Consider the following 21,536-nt stretch of genomic DNA (forward strand, 5'->3'; position numbering starts at 1 on the left):
GTTGGGGTTATTCCATGTCAAAAGCAGAAAGTGGCAGTTATTTGTTCAATTTTGATTATTTTGTTGAAATTTCATTCAAGTTGAGGATCTTTTGTACTGGTCTTCTATCATTTCACCGTTAATAAAGTAATTTCTCCAATACTCAAATTTTTCCTTGAAAAGTCACGCCATACTGAATATTTTTTGTTCTACAATGAAAAACTCACTTCTCAAAGACCAAAGTAAATTTGATATCAACTTTTGTTTCCCAAAATCCCTCTTCTTCAAAATTTCCCCATAAAATCAGGGGCGAAAAAAACATTTTCTAAAATTTTAATTTTGGTTTAGAAGACTTGTGCAATCGATTGATAACTGTTAAGATTACATTGTATAACGTTTATTTTCGTATTATTATTTTTATTAAAAGAGGCTGTTTCAAGCAGATTTAATCTTTTTATAAAATTTGAATTCTTGGAATGAATCTTTTTGAATTTCTGGGATATCAGAAGAAGACGGGATATATTTTATGAATTCATTAATATTAAGAGGCATATCAAGTCATAAGGTAAACTTATGGGAAATTGGACGAGCTTTCCGGTAAAAATATTTACGAGACCGAAAAATCAAGTCTGTCATAAAGAAATTGCCAAAAACTACATTGAGTCTTTTTGTTACATCTTAGGCTATATCCTCAAACATTTTGAAACATTTTTTTGATACGATGCAACGGCTTCGAGATACAGCAATATTTAAATTACAAAATACAAAAATATTTAAATAACTTACGCCCTTCTCAAAAGTTATTTTCGAGTGCAATTGGCTCCATATACACAAAAATGGCTTATATAGGCCTAGGATAACATTTCTGCAAAGTTTCATTGAAATCGGAGAGGGTCGGGTACAAAAGTACCAGAAAAATTCCCGATTTAATGTTTTTTGAAACTTGAAAGTTACTTTTTCATATGTTTGACAAAGGAAATCCGGGATAAGAAAACATAGCATTTGATTATCATATTAAATCATACATTTTTTTTATGGTGCAAGCTACATGAGAAATGATTAATTACTTTCACAAAATAGTAATTTGACATGACATCAAAAATAAAAATAAAGTTTAAAAAATGCAAAAGTAGGTACATTCGCAATGGAATATATTAAGTTTAACACTTAATTCCAAGCTTCCCATGCGCCAAGGCAAACGCACACCGCGGGTTTGGTTTTCTAGCTTCGGTACGTGCCTGAACCCATTTGTGTATTGGTATCTTGGTACATCGTACCAGCGCACCACGACACTCTCGGCTCGCCCCATCGGTTTTGTGTCTGGCACTCACCCATGGCATGAACCCAGCGTGCCGTGGTACGTGTCGTGGTATTGAACCCGTTTTGTACCGCCAGCGCGTACCACGGCACGTTCATGCCATGGGTGAGTGCCAGACACAAAACCGACGCGGCGAACCGAGAGTGTCGTGGTGCGCTGGTACGATGAACCAAAAAACCTCGGTTCGTGTGAGTCGGGTACGGGTGTAAACCGAACAAAGCAGGCGCAAAGCAAACCCGAGGTACAAGTGAACCGCGTGTACCGCACGGTGCAGGGAAGCTTGCTTAATTCTAAATACTAAGCGCTATTAAAGTGAAGCATTTTTTATAAATCTAAACAAACCAAACTGAAATTATCATCAAAATATTTTGCAGTGGTAATTGAAAAAATGGCAAACGGCAAAAAGTAAGACAAATCTGACTCATTATACCTAAAAACTCTATGAATCATTGAAAAAAATGATTCAAGATTTTTTTTATCAATTATACCAAATTTCCTTGATATCTTAAAGTAGAAGATTTACAACCATTAGATAAGAAAAGATTTTTTTTTTATTTTTAAGCTTTTTCAAAACAATGATTTAATTTACTATATTTATCTAATATTTAAATTAGACTTTTTAGGAAATAATTTAAGTGAACCAATAATTATGCAGTAAAAAGAGAAGATAGCCATTTAAAAACATTAATTAATAATTGTAAAATGCAGTCACTAAAGAGTTTAAAAAATAAAAGAATGAAGTAAAACAATTCCCAGCGATAAAAAATAAAACGTTAAGTTTCATAAAATTTTTATTGTGTTGGAACTGTAAAAATTGAACATACGTTTTTTTTAAATTGAAAGAATATTCAAAAAAGAATTGATTTGTATAAGCAAATAGTTAAAACATAACATTTTTTACTGTAACAAATTTAATTTAAACATTTGCATAAATACAAATTGTGGAAGGAAAAATTAATGTTTTCACGTTTTAACTAATATTTTTTCAATTCAATTCAATTAGTTTTTATTAGTAAATAATCAACTCACAATTTCGTAATTCTTATAACCTAATAGAGTTTTGGAGTACCTTCCAACTATGATTTGTACTATAGTTCATTTTGATGTAATTGGATATTCTAACAATGGATTTGCCAACAGAAGGAAAAAGTATCTAAAAAAAAACCTTCGAAATCTAATATTTTTAAGCTGTTTGAAACTAACTAATAATTTGTTAATAATTTGGTAGAAATCTACAAGCATTTTTTTAAAATAATTTAATTCAACTTTAAAATATTGTTCTGTCTATGAATTTCACAAATAGTAATCAAAACTGCGGCAGCTTAAGATTCTAATAAATCAAATTAAAAATATTATAACCATCTACCAAAATCACAAAAAACTTTTAACAACCAATTTTATTTTTTTAAAAGAATAAAAATGAATAAAAAAAAACTATGAAATTTCCAAGGAAATTAATTTGGAGGTTTGATTTGTTTTATGTGGCAATGTAATGTTTTGAAAAGTCAGTTTTTAGGATTCAATTATTGCCTTTTTGGACTAACATTCTCTATATTTTAAGTTAAGGTAAGATTGTAGTAATTTCTTTTATAAATTTCTCTGACTTTGCTTCAAACGCATTTTTTCAACTTAGAGGTTAACAATATTAATTTAGCAAAATATATAAAAGTAGCTGAAACTAAATGCAAATACAAACAAGAAGAAAATTAGACAGGAAAGTTATTCGTACAGCAAAAGTTTCTCAAAATGAACTTCTGAAGACAGGAAAACTAAATAAAAAAAAATAGTAATAGGGGATTCAATAACATAACCTTTATATATTTAAAACTTGATGATTTCGTTTTATTTTATAATCAATTTTTTTTTTTTTGAAAACATACAAAAAAGTTCGAGTTAAACACAAAGGACAAATATAATCAATCTGTTAAATAATATGGAAAATCCCTTGAGAAATTAAAAGTAAAAACCGTAAATCTATACAAGTAATATTTGGACAAAACTTCCATAAAAATCCTTACCTAAATTATCTATGACTGTGCTTCAATTGAAAATTTAAAAGGGATTTGTGTTATTTTAACTCAAATTCATATTTTCAAATTTTAACCTTCGAATTTCATGAAAAGCAAACAAATCAATTTTTTAATGCTTATTCGCTCTTTCCTCATGTTTGTTCGAATTTTCTACACACATAAGAAATTCAACTACTGTCCGGATATTATTGATATTGTAAAATGAATTTTTAACTTGAATACGTCAAGTTCCCCAAGACAGATTTCAAAAATACCTAAAAAAAACCTGGCATGAATTCTCGGAAATATATTGCGAAAACACCACCATTTCATGTTTTTGACATGGAATTATTGCAGCCGGCTCTGGTAGCCCCAACCGTAAGCTAGTTTCACCGTTTCATGCGCCGGAGAGCCCGGCCACATTCCCTCCATACTATCAACTATCACTTCTACTATCACGGGGGGACCGCTCGTATATTTTTCATTTCCTTCGGCGAGCCTATGCTCCATGTTCCATGCTGCCAGGGGCCTAACATAGTTTCATTGTTTTCCATAGCAACGCTACGACGACGACGACAACGTCCACCGTCGAGAACAATGAGTTCCACTGCTTCTTCCTCCCACCCTCTCTCTATCTCTCGGGGGACTCAACTCCAAGAACCGCAGAAGATCCGCTAGATCCGTTTGGTGAAAAACATAAATCTTCCCACAATTATCACACGTTGTCGAGTCGAGGTCTCCTCCAACTCCAACCGAAGCGATACGGTACACAACTCGACTCTCTTTACGCTTTTATATTCCCCAAATCACTTTGCACACCGTATCACGGACGGCCGAATTCCAACGGATCTTCCAGCTATTCTTCAGCACACTCTTTGAGATATTCCTCCCCGAAATAAACACCTCGAAACACACCTTTGCCAGCACGTCTTCTTCTTTTTTCTTATTAAAGATGTTCCCTTCCCACACTTGTGAAAAAAATGTCAACCGTTCCGAGAATGCTAATCGATGCGCACACCTTAGAAAACAACCGATACGCGGATCCTCAGCTATGATCGTCTCGGTCGCGCGCGCGCTGATCAACAACTCTACGTTCCCGCTGAACGTTCGGCTCCAAACTGAAAACTGGCGGCTCTCCACCGAAATCGGCCGCCGGCCCGCGTCTCCTCTCTCTCGCTACATATTTTTTCATTAATTTTACAAAATACACTTTATAATTGGTTATCTCTTTCCTTCGCGAACCAACCGATCGCGTCTACTTCTTGCTCCCACTCACAGCAAGTCGTCCCAACTCGCTCTCACACTACTCGGTCTAGCGTCCTCGCTCTCTTTCACGCCGCCAACTGCATCGTCGACTTAATAGTGTGTTGTTGTTGTTGGAAGTCTACCTGGGCTCCATACCGCAACTCCACCTCCATCGTCTCCCCCCAAGTTGGTTCATCAACATATCGAACGCGAACTCGAACGAAGGCGCGCGGCGCGGCTGGTTGTTGTTGCGCGACGACGTGCCCACGTGGAGGTGGGGGTGTCATAGGAAATCTTCACTCCCCGTGGACTTGAGTTTTGTTTTGGAACTCAGATATTTAGTAGGTTTAGATTTGTGATATGTAGAATTTTTAAGAGAGCCGAATTTTATTTTACTAAATTGGATATATCTCGACCAACATGCACATAATATGCGAAAAGCTGCAAAATGGCAATGCTCTGCTTAGTTTAATAAATACGAAGAGTGCTGAAAAAATCGAATTTTGAAACGAATTGCTTATAACACTTTTTTTTCAAATCCAAAAAAATCGTTTGAATAGTATTTTTTGCAATTCCGCTGTAAAACTGTCAACTTTTTTTTTTCGCGCCCTCTGCGGCGTTATGATTATCAGCAAGCTAAGTGATTTTTCACGCTCAAAAGTAGCAAATTTTACGGGGACCAGAATTCCTTTACACCCAATTTCACGGAATGTAAAAAATGTTAAATCAACCAAGAAAAACTATTGTAATCAACCTGAATCTCAAAGTATAAACAAAATTTTCTACACTTTATTTCATATTAATCCTGAATCGAATTTGAATCATCATCTTAAATTTTGACCGTTATACCAATATTTTTTTTTTCATTGGCGTTAATTTTAAGTAAAATTCTAAAATTGATGATTTAAATAATAAGTTCTTTACAAATTAAGATCCAAAGTAATTTTTTGAAGTATGACTTTTATTTATTTATCAATTCTTTAATGAAGGAAGAATCCCTCCAAAATTTCGTTAAAATAGGATCAAGGAGCAAAAAAAACAGTATCAAAACATTAAAACTTTTATTGACAATTGGCGCTTGAACAATGATTTTAATCATTAAATGTATTTTGCAATGGTTTTTTCAGACAAATTGCAACAATACGTGACAAATCGGATTTTTTTAAAATAGTTAAACCCGTAAAAATTAAAATATTAGATAAAAAATGTATTTTCATAAATGCATAGATTAAAGCTAAAATTTCCAGAAACTGAATATCACAAATATTTTCAGCATTCGTGCATTATTATTATTATTATTATTTTTGCAGATAAGGCGTACAATAATATTTTGCAAGATTTTACAAAACAAAATTCTCAGCTTTTCACTCACTCTTAACTGTTTATTTCCAGAGTAATAGGTCATATAAACATAAACAAATGAAACACAAAAGCTTATAGGACATTTAAAAAAAAAACTCTTGATTAATACCCCTGACTCAAGGCGGTTTCAAAAACACCCAAAAAGCAAAAACTGAAAATTTGGTTTATTAAATCTTTTCAAAAAAAATACTCCAGAATGTAAAAAGCATTTTGTTTCAAAATTTTGAAAACAATGGTTGAAATTTGCATTTTCAAATTCCCAACTTGTTGTGAAAACAATAGAAATAATTTTAAATATCAAACCAAATTTTCGTAAAGCAAATAAGCAAAAAAGTATCACAAAATGATTTATACATCATAACTACGGCTATTGATTTTTCACGGCAAAAAAAATTAAATTTCGCGGCATGAAAAAAGAAAAACATTGGAATTTTATTACAATGTCACGGAATTCTGAAAACTGCTTAAAATAAATGCAAAATGTGTTATTTAAGAACGATTATGAAAAATATCAAAAGTGCTAGATACAAAACATTACCCCCTGGCACAAAATATTCACTTTACAATATTCACTTGAGCTAAATTTTCTAAAATTTTAAAGAATTTTCATAAGCTGAATTTATTTTAATTTTGCTTAAATTTAAGAAGTTGAAAAATCAAATAATAATACGCGAATTATATTATCACAAAGCATTACATCTTTGAAGGCATTTTTACCAAAAAATGCATCAATGTTTTTTTTTGTATTTTAGAGAATTTTTAGTAAAAATCTATCTAAACTAGATAGTCCCAGAGTTTAAAACACCATTGGTATTCAACATGTTTTGCATAGAGCAAGTTGTATATTTATTCAACATATTAAGGGATTACATACATTTAAACTTTTTTTTAAATCTGTTTTCAGGGCATTACAATATACATTTTCATCTATTACCAACACAAATTTTAAGACATTTGGTTGTATCATTACCGAGATATAGCTATTTTAAGTTAGCAGTTTCAAAAAAAAAAAAAATCGGCTCAAAATTTTGGTGAAGACTCATTAAAGCGGTCCCGTGTGCATGACGAAGGCCGATTTTCAAGAACTTTATTTTAAAAAAAGATAAAAACATGTTTCTATTTTTCATATAAAAAATCGTAAGTTTTGATTTTTGTATTAAAAAAAAACACTAAATTTTAAAAATTATGAGTTTTCAGTTGTTAGTAGATTACTAGAATTTTGGCAAAATGTTTGCAATAATTTAAATAAACATTCAACATTTTGAAACATTCACTATGAAAATATTGCCAAACTTAAAGTGTTTTTTTTTTAATATTGAGGAATGTTGAAAAATGAAACAGAAAAATAGTTTTACGATAATTTTTTGATGAAATTCAACTTTACATTACATGTTATATTGAAAGATTACTCAAAAATAAAAAAATATCACATTTTTGATTTAAAAAAAGAATATGGAGATCTGTACCAAGCCTTGTACGTAACCATTTGTCTAGACGAATTATATATTGTTGACAATAATTTTTAGAGAAAACAAAAAAAAAATTAAGAACAAGAAAAAAAAATGTTTCCAAAAATTATGTATTTAATTTAGTTTGTGGTCCCTAAAAAACTAAATTTGTAGAATGTCCAAAAGCGCACGGTTTAATTGAAATAAAACGTATGCAATGCATTTCAAATAGTTTCCAATCGAATGTTAAAATATTATTATACAGATGAATTCTTCCAATATTCAAAAGCAATTCTTGACTTTTTTTTGATAAGGTCCTATAAACAAATGTAAACATTGAGTGTATCCCTTTCACACCTTATGTCAAAGTCCATCGGAGTAAGCGGGATACACTCAATGTTTACATTTGTTTATAGGACCTTATCAAAAAAAAGTCAAGAATTAATATTTGAGAAAAAATCAAAATAAAATCTAGGCTTTTAAGCATCCCTACAGGTACAACCAACAACATCTCGCGCATCGACCGAACCGATTCCGAGCGCGACCCATAGAGCACGCGAAAACATTTGCACGTCCCAACGTTCGAAGCTGTTGTAGCCCCCGAGAGCCAATAGGCTAGAGACCTCAACAACAACGGCAGCGATACCGAAGAGGAGAGTTCAGCGAGCCGTGGCACGTACACGCTCCAGCAAGGTAGAGACAACAACTCGTTGTCTGTACTCTTCTCTCGCGCAGATCACAACCCGAATTGTGCACGTTGCACGTCGTCTGCCACGCGAATATAGTTTGCGTGTGCTGGAGAAGAGAGCGAGAGCGAGTAGCAGTGAAAACGAGAAGTTATTTTTTCCGATGTTGTTCGGCTGTGTTGTTGTTATGATGGTTGTAGATCAGCGCCACAACACGATCGACAACGACTACGACACAGAACGGGGTATGGCACAACCCAGTAACAACATCCGATGGATGATCGTGGGGCTTGTTCTAGCTCTCTGTAGGAGTGTCTGGTTTTATCTGAGTTTATGGGTTTGTATCGGGCGTTAAGTGGATGATACGATTGGTAGAATTAAAATATGGTCTGATGCATGTTTCATATTTATATGGCAATTTTATCCAAAAATACCTCATGGCAGGGTTGTCAGATTTAAAAACAAAATAATTCATTTTGCATTGTCACGAAATTTGGTTGAAGTAGGTTGCCGGAGCCCGGAGTTATAACCAAAAATGTAAATAGTAGACGGGCATTTAAGAGTGACAAAACGTCATCTGCCTAAATTCCCTTTGGCAAGTTGTCGCTATTGCAGAGTGTGTCAAGAGAGTGCAATCTAATTATCAAAGAAATATTTTTATTTATTTGTTTTCAACGAAATTTTTAGTCGTATTTGGAACCTCTACGGTATAACCCCAAATGGACACAAACCTCAACGCTGGGGTTAGCTGGACTTCCAGCAAGAGTACGATACGGTAAACGTGATTTGCATACAGAATTGAATGACGTCGCCACTGTCTTCTCTTGCTTCTCTATTACTCTCGGTCTGTCTCTTTCACACTCAGTGCTGAGAATTGCAGTTATGAAAAGAGCGCTCTGTTTGAGGATCGGATTGATGTGATTGCGGGTTTGGCTCACGATACTAGCAGAATTGTTGTGGTGTTCAAAATTTAAGACTTCCAGCACTTCAAATAATTCAAAAAGTGTTTTTTGCACAATTTAAGTGAGTTTTCCCTTAAGGTGAAACGGGAAGGCAGCGCCATATTGAAACAACGACCCGAGTTTTTAGATGCAGCTATAACTTACAAAGCTCTGTTTTTTTTTACAGACTTTAGATAGGTCAATAGCAAGCAGTATGTCGAGTTCAGAGTTCACGTTGAATAAAAGTTATCCAAGAACTGGCGTCCCGTTTCACCTTAGCATCTCTACTGTTTACAAACACATCACACCAGAGGTTCGTGGCGTCGCAGTTCTGTTTAGAGCGAAATAGCATCACACTCTTCCCATCACCACCCTCACTAGTGCCTCTCTACCTTTGGCTGTATTTGAATAGCGGTGACTGCCTCAATTATAATGTCAACGAATGGAAAACAATCGAGTTGAGTGGTGGAAGCCAGAACCGGCCAATCCCTCCGACTCTGTGTGAACGATTGTGTGTCAGTTGGAGCAGGTCGAGGTTTCCCCCAGCTTGAGTCAGTTATCAACCTGGACGGACGTGGACGGACTTGGGTTATTAATCGAAACGGTTGAAGGACCTCCTTTCAGTGTGTTTATGATTGATTTAAGTTTTTCAATTTGAAATTCTCAACCTAACTCAACTCGGTCGCGATTCATTTTCCTGTCACGATCGAACGCTTTGTTGACATTCGGTGGCTAGGATTTTTATCGCGCGCGAATTCGTTACTGTCACATTCCGAACGAGTGAAGCAACGTTTTCGGGGTAGGGGAGGGCACCCACGCAGAACGGCGCGGAGGCAATTGTCAATCCATAATGTGGGCTGCGCGATTGACACTCGGTTACACTCGGTCACGGCACATTGGCACACACACACGCACAGTCAGGTTGACGCGATGTGTATCAGCAGAACATTACCATTTTTATCGGGTTTCCGTGTTTGCCGAACGGTTAGTTCTCCGCTGCGTTCTGGGAGGGAATTGACTTTAATTTTATCGGTTCTCGTTAAGTGATCCATTTTATTCATATCGGTGCTTTGGTAGGGGAAGGTTGTGCAAATTTTGGATTCAGTTAGAATAATAATTTATGAATTTCAAATGGACAGCTTAGTAGTTTGTTGACATTTCAATGACAAACTGACTACTGGGTAATCTCCGTCAACTCCGGGTTGTATGGTGATTGTCCACGAGGGCGAGGGGGGGGGGGGCTGAAACAGATTCCCAAAAAAGTGTCCACGTGGTTTATGGATGGTCCCTTTTTTAAATTTTATTATGTTTTCAAAAGCCAACTTTTGAGTCACAGAGAAACATCGATCAAAAATTCACTGATTTATAAACTATTATAAAATTCATGACTTTTCACAACTGTTGAAAATGTACACTAAAATAATTTCAAAAAATGTTTTTTTTTAAAGCAAAATTAAATTTGCAAATCATTTCTTTTTTTAGCCAAAAGTCAATTTTAGGCATTTTTCAAGCATTTTTTTTCAATTTTTAATTTTATTTTAAGTGTCTTTTTCTAAAAATATTTATGTTTGTTCCGTTTTAAAACGTAAAATATTTTTTTTGAGGTATTATCCAATCCTTTTAATCAAAAAAAAATTTCAAAAGGCCTCAAAAAACAAATGACGGCCTTTTGAAATGTTAGGCTCTATTTTTATATTCCGAAAATATTTATATCGAGAGATTTGAAAAAATCTTGCCAAGTAAAACAAAACCAAAAAATTAATTGTAACATGTTAAGTTTAGAAGTATTTGTTTTTGAAAGATTTCACTAAGAATTTGTTGTGTATTTTTTGTGTATTTTTTGTGTATTTTTTGTGTATTTTTTGTGTATTTTTTGTGTATTTTTTGTGTATTTTTTGTGTTTTTTTTGTGTATTTTTTGTGTATTTTTTGTGTATTTTTTGTGTATTTTTTGTGTATTTTTTGTGTATTTTTTGTGTATTTTTTGTGTATTTTTTGTGTATTTTTTGTGTATTTTTTGTGTATTTTTTGTGTATTTTTTGTGTATTTTTTGTGTATTTTTTGTGTATTTTTTGTGTATTTTTTGTGTATTTTTTGTGTATTTTTTGTGTATTTTTTGTGTATTTTTTGTGTATTTTTTGTGTATTTTTTGTGTATTTTTTGTGTATTTTTTGTGTATTTTTTGTGTATTTTTTGTGTATTTTTTGTGTATTTTTTGTGTATTTTTTGTGTATTTTTTGTGTATTTTTTGTGTATTTTTTGTGTATTTTTTGTGTATTTTTTGTGTATTTTTTGTGTATTTTTTGTGTATTTTTTGTGTATTTTTTGTGTATTTTTTGTGTATTTTTTGTGTATTTTTTGTGTATTTTTTGTGTATTTTTTGTGTATTTTTTGTGTATTTTTTGTGTATTTTTTGTGTATTTTTTGTGTATTTTTTGTGTATTTTTTGTGTATTTTTTGTGTATTTTTTGTGTATTTTTTGTGTATTTTTTGTGTATTTTTTGTGTATTTTTTGTGTATTTTTTGTGTATTTTTTGTGTATTTTTTGTGTATTTTTTGTGTATTTTTTGTGTATTTTTTGTGTATTTTTTGTGTATTTTTTGTGTATTTTTTGTGTATTTTTTGTGTATTTTTTGTGTATTTTTTTGTGTATTTTTTGTGTATTTTTTGTGTATTTTTTGTGTATTTTTTGTGTATTTTTTGTGTATTTTTTGTGTATTTTTTGTGTATTTTTTGTATTTTTTGTATTTTTTTTATTTTTTGTATTTTTGTATTTTTGTATTTTTGTATTTTTGTATTTTTGTATTTTTGTATTTTTGTATTTTTGTATTTTTGTATTTTTGTATTTTTGTATTTTTGTATTTTTGTATTTTTGTATTTTTGTATTTTTGTATTTTTGTATTTTTGTATTTTTGTATTTCTGTATTTTTGTATTTTTGTATTTTTGTATTTTTGTATTTTTGTTTTTTTTTATATTTTTGTATTTTTGTATTTTTGTATTTTTGTATTTTTGTATTTTTGTATTTTTGTATTTTTGTATTTTTGTATTTTTGTATTTTTGTATTTTTGTATTTTTGTATTTTTGTATTTTTGTATTTTTGTATTTTTGTATTTTTGTATTTTTGTATTTTTGTATTTTTGTATTTTTGTATTTTTATATTTTTGTATTTTTGTATTTTTGTATTTTTGTACTTTTGTATTTTTGTATTTTTGTATTTTTGTATTTTTGTATTTTTGTATTTTTGTATTTTTGTATTTTTGTATTTTTGTATTTTTGTATTTTTGTATTTTTGTATTTTTGTATTTTTGTATTTTTGTATTTTTGTATTTTTGTATTTTTGTATTTTTGTATTTTTGTATTTTTGTATTTTTGTATTTTTGTATTTTTGTATTTTTGTATTTTTGTATTTTTGTATTTTTGTATTTTTGTATTTTTGTATTTTTGTATTTATGTATTTATGTATTTTTGTATTTTTGTATTTTTGTATTTTTGTATTTTTGTATTTTTGTATTTTTGTATTTTTGTATTTTTGTATTTTTGTATTTTTGTATTTTTGTATTTTTGTATTTTTGTATTTTTGTATTTTTGTATTTTTGTATTCTTGTATTTTTGTATTTTTGTAATTTGTAATTTGAGATTTTGTAAGTCAGATTCTATTTTATTTATTTATTTTTATTTCAAATTCATTTTTTTTCAAAAATTAAATTTAGATGATCAAAAGAGTTAACAGCTTTTTTCGGCTTGAAAAAAAAAAATCCATAGAAACTGTTTTAGCCTTAATTTTTTTTTTTTTTTTGTCAATCAATTTTTCAGTGTATATTTGATACCCCTATCCGGATGATTGAACTTTGAATAAATCATCACGTTCCACTGATGGAAATCGCCACCAGTTGGAATGTGCACCCGTTTTTTTCGGCTGATTTTGCATGAAACCACCGTTAATCCTAGGTGAAAACAAACGTGAACGGCCTCCACGCAGAAATTTCCATCACTAGTTGGACACCACCGCAAGTACGACCGGCCATCGAAAATGCACAATCTCTATCGGGCTTGAAAACCACAGTACGGTGCAGCACCAAATTTGCTCACCGGTTGCTGCTGCCCCATGTTTGCTGATCGTTAAAAAATCAATTATTTTTTCCGATTTAATTAGTATACGGTTCGAGTGGTCCGTCCTTTCTTCCTTCCGGCCTCGACGACGACGACGACGTTGCGTTCCGCGTTTACTTACTACAATTTGGTTACTCTGCTGCAGCTCGTTTGAAACCGTGTGCCCCCTTAACAATTGAAAAGCCAAACTTCCACGCCAAGCTTTGGCGCTTGGGCAGTTGATGACTAATTGGTGGAGTGACCTCACCCCCGGACACGCCATACCGTACACACGACTTCCACAGGCGCACCCTGTGCCAAGTTTCGAGCCCCAATCAGCATCAAGGTTTGAAGTGATTTCGCTTGCTTCATTAGATGTGATTGGAATCAATTATATTCCTGCCCCCCCTTCTCCGGTTTGCAAACGAAGGGAAGTTCGGCTTGATGATGATGGGTCTTAAGGGTCCGTACAGTCGTCGATTGACCACGACTTACCTGGAAACAGAGGGAGAAAAGAGCAAAAATTTGGATTAGGAAATTGTTTCGAGAAAGTGACGTCGTGGTTGCGGCGGCGGCCACTAATGGAAGGAAATCTGAGATCGCAGAAATTCAGAGGCATTTTCGGACGAGTGAGAGCAGCTGCTGCTGCAGCGCGATGATGTAAAGTGTTGTAACGAGGTGTGATCGTTGGAAAATTGTAATTATGGGTTGGTTTCGTGAAGAAGTATAGTCATTTCCGAGATGGCAGACAGTTGTTTAATTGACAGATTCGATCTGCGACGTAACGACTTAAAGAGATATTTGTTTTAGATTTTTTCTTTGTCATATTGGTCATGTGTAACATAACCACCTGTATTTTTTAAATGTTTTTTTTTAGTTTTTATTTATGGGATAAACTTTGAGCGTATAGGGGAACTATACCCTTTCTCAGCCTTTTTCTATTATCGGCCTATCAGCACTTTGATCATGAATTACAGCTTTCATAAAGTGTTTTTGACTGTTCCAAAGTAATAAATAGCTCAAATAAAAGTGAGCAAGCAACACTCCCTTGTTGATACATCTGAAAATGTTTATTTAATAGCGGAAAACGGCAAAAGTGATGAGAATTGGTCGAACGGCTTAGAGTGATTAAAATGGGTATATTTCCCCTATTTCATGTATTGAAAAATCTTATTTTCATTGAAAATTCAGTTTAATTAAATCACATTTTGACTCAAAATTGAAAGGGAAAAACTTCGGACCAGAAAGAAATAGGAAACTTTTTCAAAAACCAGAATCATACCACAATAAATCGCCAAATCTAATCGTTTAACTCGAAGCCACCCCCATAAATCCAATCCGTTTAAGCTCTGATATAAAACTTGCGAGTGTGCACATTAATCTGCCTCCCGGACTGGTCACTGGTCAGCAAAAGCCCGCCGAGAACGTGGTCGCAAAAGGGAATCCACTGCTTGTTCCAGTGCCGAGCCATGTCCAGCATATGTTGCAATTAGCGAAGCCAGGAAGAGACCTTCGCCAGGCCGGACCACTCGAACACGTCGAGATGTCTTGGCGTTCTAGGTTTCAAGAGTATAGAACTCACAAAGCCGGTAGTTCACCGTACTGCTGCTTTGGCACGCCAGGGATGGGAAACGTTTCAGATTATCAGTCGGTCAAAACTGTTATAAGCCATCCCTGTCCGGCAGCTTTCCCGAAGCCCAAGGAAAAAAAGCCACATAAATTCTACCACACCGCGGTCGGTGTCGCTCTTGCACGTTTAATATTTATTTACCCGTTTATAAAATTTATTACAACGGGCGAAACGTTTAGTCGCGCGCCCGTATTCCTGGGTGAACCAGTTAAGGTGATGGTGGTTGCTGCTGCCGCTGCAGGATCTTGGCCGAGATACTTCGGTTTGCAGTACCGCATCGGTTTGACCACAAAGAGAGGTACATTCCGGATTCTGGGGCTTCGCGGTGACTCCATGAAATGAAATACAAAAAACTAATTGCAGGAATAAAACGAATAACTCAGGTCAAGTTTCACATCGAGCTGTAAATTTTCCATCCTGTGTATAAAGAGAACTTCAAAATCGAACTGAAAATCTCCCTGACAAATAGGCCGCCTCCGCCCAGAAGCAATGATTTGTCACGTTCTGTTTGCATTCGACAATCATCGAGAGGAGCATACATACACACACCCCACAATCGGAAACAATCCCCTGATCATGATGTGATTACGTGCTGTACGGACAATGTTGGCAATATCCATCGTACGTGGCGTCGTACCGAGTATGTGTGGGTGAGGGGAGGAAGCTCACAAAAAGCTTCACGCGGAAAAGCCTTCCAATATCCATCACGTATGGAGGAGAAGTGTGACAAGTGTTCGATGAGCTTCCCAGAATTAAATTTCACTTGAATTTTTTCATGCTGTAAAAATGATGCTCTTTGTGATTTTTAACAACAAATTCGTCGATTTTAAATTATGGGCCATACTTTTTCAACCCACAAGACATCAAGAACCTTATTCGGTTTTCGTGAAAATTTGTGAAACGAATAAATGTCTTTTTATGCACATACAAAAATTCAATCAAAAGTTTTAAAATCGGTTTTTGAGATCCGTTTTCTAATCCATTCGGTGTTGGCCGCAATGTTGTATTTATTAAGATAAAGTGAAAAGAATTCAGGAAAAAAAGTTACACTCTAGAAAAACTAAATAACAGTTCATACTTCATTATTCATAAATTTCCTACAAAATATGAAATTGAGAAAATAACTATTAAAAACAACATTTTCAAAAATGTTGTGTCTGTGAACTATAATTCAAAATTTATTTGGCAGTATTGCTCATTTTCTAAAAAAAATGCTCAAAACATTTTGTTTCGATGAGATTGAAAATATTTTTATATTTGTCTCAAACATTAAGAAAAAGAAATAGGTTTTATGAGTGTAAACAAAATAGTGATCAATAATCAAATGTCGATATCTCAACAAATATTGGACCGTGTTTAGTGAAAAGAAGTGTGAAATTTGCTTCCGTGAAGAAAAAAATATATATCGTTTTTAATAGGCTCTATCTCAGCATCGTAAGTTTCACTTGCAATGTTTTTGATTTCATTTCAATCGAAAAGTACTTTGTGATAAAGTGCACCGTTTTCAAGATATAGCTACTTAGAGATTAATTTTAACTAAAAAATCCCGTTTTTCGATTATTTGAAACAATGCTATAGGACAATTTCCAAAAAAAAAATTTTTCGAAATGTTCAGAAAATTTCAAACAAAATTTAAAATTGTAAAGTTATATGATCCTTTCGAAAAAAATTTTTTACGAATTTAGGAGTCAAGACTAACTTTTCAAATGGGCGGAATATTAAATTGTTGACCCTTTTGAAATTTTAGTCTTGATATAGACAATTGTATTGGAAATTTTCTTAACCATTCGAAAAAAATATTTTATGGAATGTACAAGATAAACACATTTTTTATAAAAATAAAAAACGGGTGAATCGGGTATATCTTAAAAACAGTGCACTCTTTCAAAAAAAAATCTTTGGATTCAATTTAATTTTACATTAAAAACTGAATTCAGAAGAAAAAAAAATAATAATAACTTTTTTATTTTTTCCAAAAAACATTTTTTTTTTAAATCATAACTCGGCGACAAAATGTTTGTCCATACTTCTCTAAAGCTCAAAAGTTGCGGTTTTGTCCAAAAAAAAACATCAAAAAAATTAAAATTTAAAAAATAATGATGTTGGGAAATTGATTTTTTGTGCAAAAAGTTTTTTTTAAATTGGCAAAACCAGTTTTCCGTGTACATGGGACCATCCACAAACCACGTGGACACTTTTTTAAAAATCTCAACCCCCCCCCCCTTCCCCATCGTGGACAATTTCCATACAAATTAAATCTTTTTTGTATGGAGCGTGGACAATTACCAACCCCCCCCCCCCCCCCCCTAAGGTTTCCACGTGGTTTATGGATTGGTCCTTCACAAAGTTTTAGCCAAATCAAAAAATACAACAAATAAAAATTTTGATTGCTCTCTTCGTTTAGCCCTCTACAACCCCTTCCTCGGCGAGCTTCGATCTTAAATCAATTAACAATTTTTTTATGTTTAAAAAAAATAATAATTTTAGAAGTTTGACTTTTTTATGTGACTTTGACAACGTTTTTAAACATGTCATTTTTTCTAGGGACAACTTTGGCTATGTTTTTCACTAGAATTTCCTTTTTTATGTAAAAATAAGTACTCATTAACTCTTGTTGTGTCCCAGGCTATGCCTTTTTTAAATTTGAATGACAATGGTAACATTCTATGGTAGAAAATGTGAAAAACCAACAAAAAATTATATTTATAAAAAATATTATTATTATAAAACAAGAAAACCATAAAACAAGAGAAGTAATGTTTTGGCAAACTAAAGTTGCCTTAAATGATTAAGACGTCATTTTAAGGCAACTTTAGTTTTCCGAAACATTACTTCTCTTGCTTCTCTTTCAAAAATATTGAAAAAAAGGCTTAAGATGGTTAAATACCGACAATTTTGCCTGAAATTTAAAAATTCTGATCTCCTCGATTATTTTTTAACATAAGATTTCAATTGAGCTCAATTACCGAAAATGTCTTAAAATGAGTATTGTGGAAATTTTCAAGCGTTCATGAAATTACACGGAGAAAAAAGAGTTCGCTAAATCATGAACAAGCGTTCATGAAATTGAGAACCACGAACAAAGAGCTCAAATCCCATGGTAAAACGTACCATGAAATTCGAACACTTTGTTCGCGATTCCCAATTACATGAACGGTTGTTCACGATTTTACACACAGAACTGGGCATCGGCATTCGAGAGGATAAAGAGCAAGATTCGGTAGTAAAATGGTACTGTGTGCGGACGGAGAGGATAAATTCCGAAATTACCGAGAGTACTTAACTCATGGGTTCATCTTCAAAAAAGTTCATCTATAAAAAAAAAGTGCCGGTACCGAGACTCGAACCCAAGACCTTCGGCATACTAAACCGTGCCTTTGCTGTATGGGCCACCATGGTTCGGTGACTAAGTAGCGTTCATTTGTCCATATAAGCCACCCAATAGTATGAACTGTTCCAATGAACGAATGGAAATGCGAGAGGATTATACTCTTGCAAAATAGCACTTTCCTCACGTTTCTTTTCGTGAGGACTATCCCCTCGTTTTTTTTTAAATTTGGGTATAGGAACTCTTTTTTCTCCGTGTACATATAAATAAACAGAAAGTTGAAGTCTGAAAATAATCCTAAAAGTTGGGCCAAGTTTAAAAGGCGGTAAACCTTAGCATTAAAACGCTCCATACGACCTATTAATACTGCCCAAATGCCTCCATTATTGCCAACGCATAAATCACCAAATTCTCCCATGTACCTTATCACACGGCACGACTAAGCTATTTTCGGGCATTCACTGAAGAGCTACCGAAAATATCCCACTCACACAAAATCCACATCCGCTTCGGTGGACTGCCTCCTGCCGTGAAACCCAGCATGACTGAACCTGTGTCCTCTAGCTCTGAACGCTTATCCAGAAGCCGATGAGGCCATCGAATCGAAATCGATGAAAAGTGAAAACGGCACACACGCACACACACACACCCGGCACAGGTGATCTATAATTATAATTTATTCATTATGCCATGGCGAAGCAAATGCGGCAGCAATTCCAAATGCCACACGCCATTGCCCATCATCGATCTTGGCCGATATGGCCAAGGTACATTAGAGCCCAGTTGATGCACAGGCAAAAAATAAGGAAAATTTGTATTCGAGAAATTAGCAAACAGTTCAAAATTGAACAATTGAAGAAAATATACAAAATAAAATAAAAAAAATAGATAAATTTAAAATTACTCAATTAAAATTCAACAAAATTTTCAAACGGTGCAAAATTACGATGACAGTGGCGAATTCTGAAGCGTGCCACAAGCTTGGGCTCATATGTGCGATGGGGCAAAATTACACATCCGGTGGCCGCCTCTGTTGGAAGTGAGGGAAGGTGGCAGGCACACCCATCGCCCACTTTCCGGCAGTGATCCAAGGGACGACACACACGCGACCAACCTCGACCCCCACCAGCTGGAAAGCACCTAGAAATCGATCGACTAGACTAGCGAGCTGCTGCAACGTATAGCTTCTTAACCGGCTTCACCGGCAATGTTGATTATTGAGAGCTTTCGCTTTTTTCGCGCAAGCTTTGCAAGCTCTCTTTTGGGTGGTGGCTTTAGCTGGAGCTTGCAAAAGCAAAAGTAGCAAAAGAGAAGGCTAAGCAGCAGCAGGTAGTGGCTAATGTATGTGCCTGCTTAAGCTAACATGGACAGGGGATAGCGATGGAGTGAGAACGGTTTAAAAGTGACATCAATTCGAGTTTCCTTCAAATATATCAACTAAATAAGTGAGCCTTTTTACTCTTTACTCTTTACTGTTTTTTTTTTTTTTTTGTTCGATGCCACTATCCACTGCGACCAGTAATTTGATCTATTGCGGACTTGCGATTCTATTTATAGAATCACAAAGGCTTCATCTGTTATTAGGCAAATGGGACACGCACACACGCTATTGTTGAGCAAGTGTGTCGAGCGATCCAAAGCCGTAACTTTGCCGCCGAAGAGGTTTGAATGTTTTTTCCTTCCTCTTTGGCTCAGCCTTTTCCACTCTGTACTGTCCAAATGTATCGCTAGAACCGAAGTGCACATTTACGTTTTACTTATACCCAGTCCCCCACTTTAAACTCTGGTTTCTGAAAACTCGTCCCTTTCAAAGCACATTTTTGCGATCGGGCCGTGGAACTCTGCAGACGCAAATACAGAGAACAGTATGGTCCTTCTACATGTGAAGAGTACAGGGGAAAGGACTTGCCAAGCCATGTGGGTTTGAAACCACGACCTTCCACTCATAAAGCGAAACCTGTAACCATTAGACCACAGAAGCTCGGCCTCTTTACTGTTTACTCTTTACTCTTCACTCTTTACTCTTTACTCTTTACTCTTTACTCTTTACTCTTTACTCTTTACTCTTTACTCTTTACTCTTTACTCTTTACTCTTTACTCTTTACTCTTTACTCTTTACTCTTTACTCTTTACTCTTTACTCTTTACTCTTTACTCTTTACTCTTTACTCTTTACTCTTTACTCTTTACTCTTTACTCTTTACTCTTTACTCTTTACTCTTTACTCTTTACTCTTTACTCTTTACTCTTTACTCTTTACTCTTTACTCTTTACTCTTTACTCTTTACTCTTTACTCTTTACTCTTTACTCTTTACTCTTTACTCTTTACTCTTTACTCTTTACTCTTTACTCTTTACTCTTTACTCTTTACTCTTTACTCTTTACTCTTTACTCTTTACTCTTTACTCTTTACTCTTTACTCTTTACTCTTTACTCTTTACTCTTTACTCTTTACTCTTTACTCTTTACTCTTTACTCTTTACTCTTTACTCTTTACTCTTTACTCTTTACTCTTTACTCTTTACTCTTTACTCTTTACTCTTTACTCTTTACTCTTTACTCTTTACTCTTTACTCTTTACTCTTTACTCTTTACTCTTTACTCTTTACTCTTTACTCTTTACTCTTTACTTCGTTACTTTTCAACTCTTTGAAAAAAATATAAATAACAGAAAATACAAAGAAAACGTGTTCACAACGAAATTATGTTGCTGTTACGCTGGTAAACAAGAGTGAAGACTTCCCTCAAATTTTAATATGTTTTTTCATGACCAAAGTATAACCCGTTTGGCGACGTTTGGCCCACGAGGTGTTTTTTTGTGGCCCGCGAACTCATTTTGAATCATCATGAAAAATGGCCCTTTGACCATTTGTAAAATGAATTTAAAAAAAGATTTTATGATTCTTGAAAATTAAGGTTTAGTTTATGTTTTTTGTGAACCTTATTGTATCTTTTAAATTAATAGTAATATTTTGTTGGAAAATATATCATACTGAAAATTAAAATGTGGTTGAAAATTGTAATTTCGTTTTTTATTTTAACTCATTGGAAATGAGTGGGGTTAGTGAATTTTCACGATTTCGCGGACAGCGTGAAATTCGTGAAATTCCACATTTTCCACGAAATCCCGTGAAATTAATGGATTTTCGAAAATTAATGAATAAAAATAACAAATTTAACAAATATTTTATATACAATGTTTTAATGGTAAATTTAATTTGATTATTAATTGAAAATGTGATATTTACTGTTCGAACTCTTGAGTTGATTTCTAAGATTTTAAAGGACATAAAATTTAAATAAGAAAAACATAGTTTAACAAGTAAAATTGTACGCATTTCGGCTAATGCAAATTTTATATAATATATTATTTTGTCACCCCTAGCCTCTATAAAATTGACCTGAAATAGGGCCCCCTTCTCCTCCTCTAAATGCTAAGAATAGATATTTTCATTAAAAACTTACTTAATCCACCTATGTGGTTCCTCACTTTTTACCAA

The 21,536-nt window shown here is 33.6% G+C and overlaps 2 protein-coding genes across 8 annotated transcripts in view; both read right to left on the reverse strand.

The window, feature by feature from the left end:
* LOC120428848 (germinal center kinase 1) overlaps positions 1-21,536 on the reverse strand; it is a 178,813-nt gene that overhangs the window by 100,909 nt on the left and 56,368 nt on the right. For 2 of the 7 annotated variants that reach the window (XM_052708106.1, XM_052708105.1), the window contains exon 1: positions 4,222-4,549. The exons of 3 other annotated variants lie outside the window; for them this stretch is intronic. The gene's annotated coding sequence lies outside the window, so the exon portion shown is untranslated. Of the gene's footprint in view, positions 1-4,221; positions 4,550-21,536 lie in introns of those variants that run through there. 2 more of the 7 variants (XM_052708107.1, XM_052708108.1) reach the window with 2 other exon arrangements.
* The window catches only part of LOC120430329 (uncharacterized), a 45,081-nt gene continuing 36,453 nt past the window's right edge, over positions 12,909-21,536 (reverse strand). Inside the window, exon 2 of the mRNA XM_039595429.2 lies at positions 12,909-13,572. Within this exon, the coding sequence (XP_039451363.1) occupies positions 13,465-13,572 (108 nt within the window). The 3' untranslated portion in view covers positions 12,909-13,464. The remainder of the gene's footprint in view (positions 13,573-21,536) is intronic.

This window comes from Culex pipiens, chromosome 2 (assembly GCF_016801865.2).
Source record: "Culex pipiens pallens isolate TS chromosome 2, TS_CPP_V2, whole genome shotgun sequence".
Taxonomy (NCBI): Eukaryota; Metazoa; Arthropoda; class Insecta; order Diptera; family Culicidae; genus Culex; species Culex pipiens.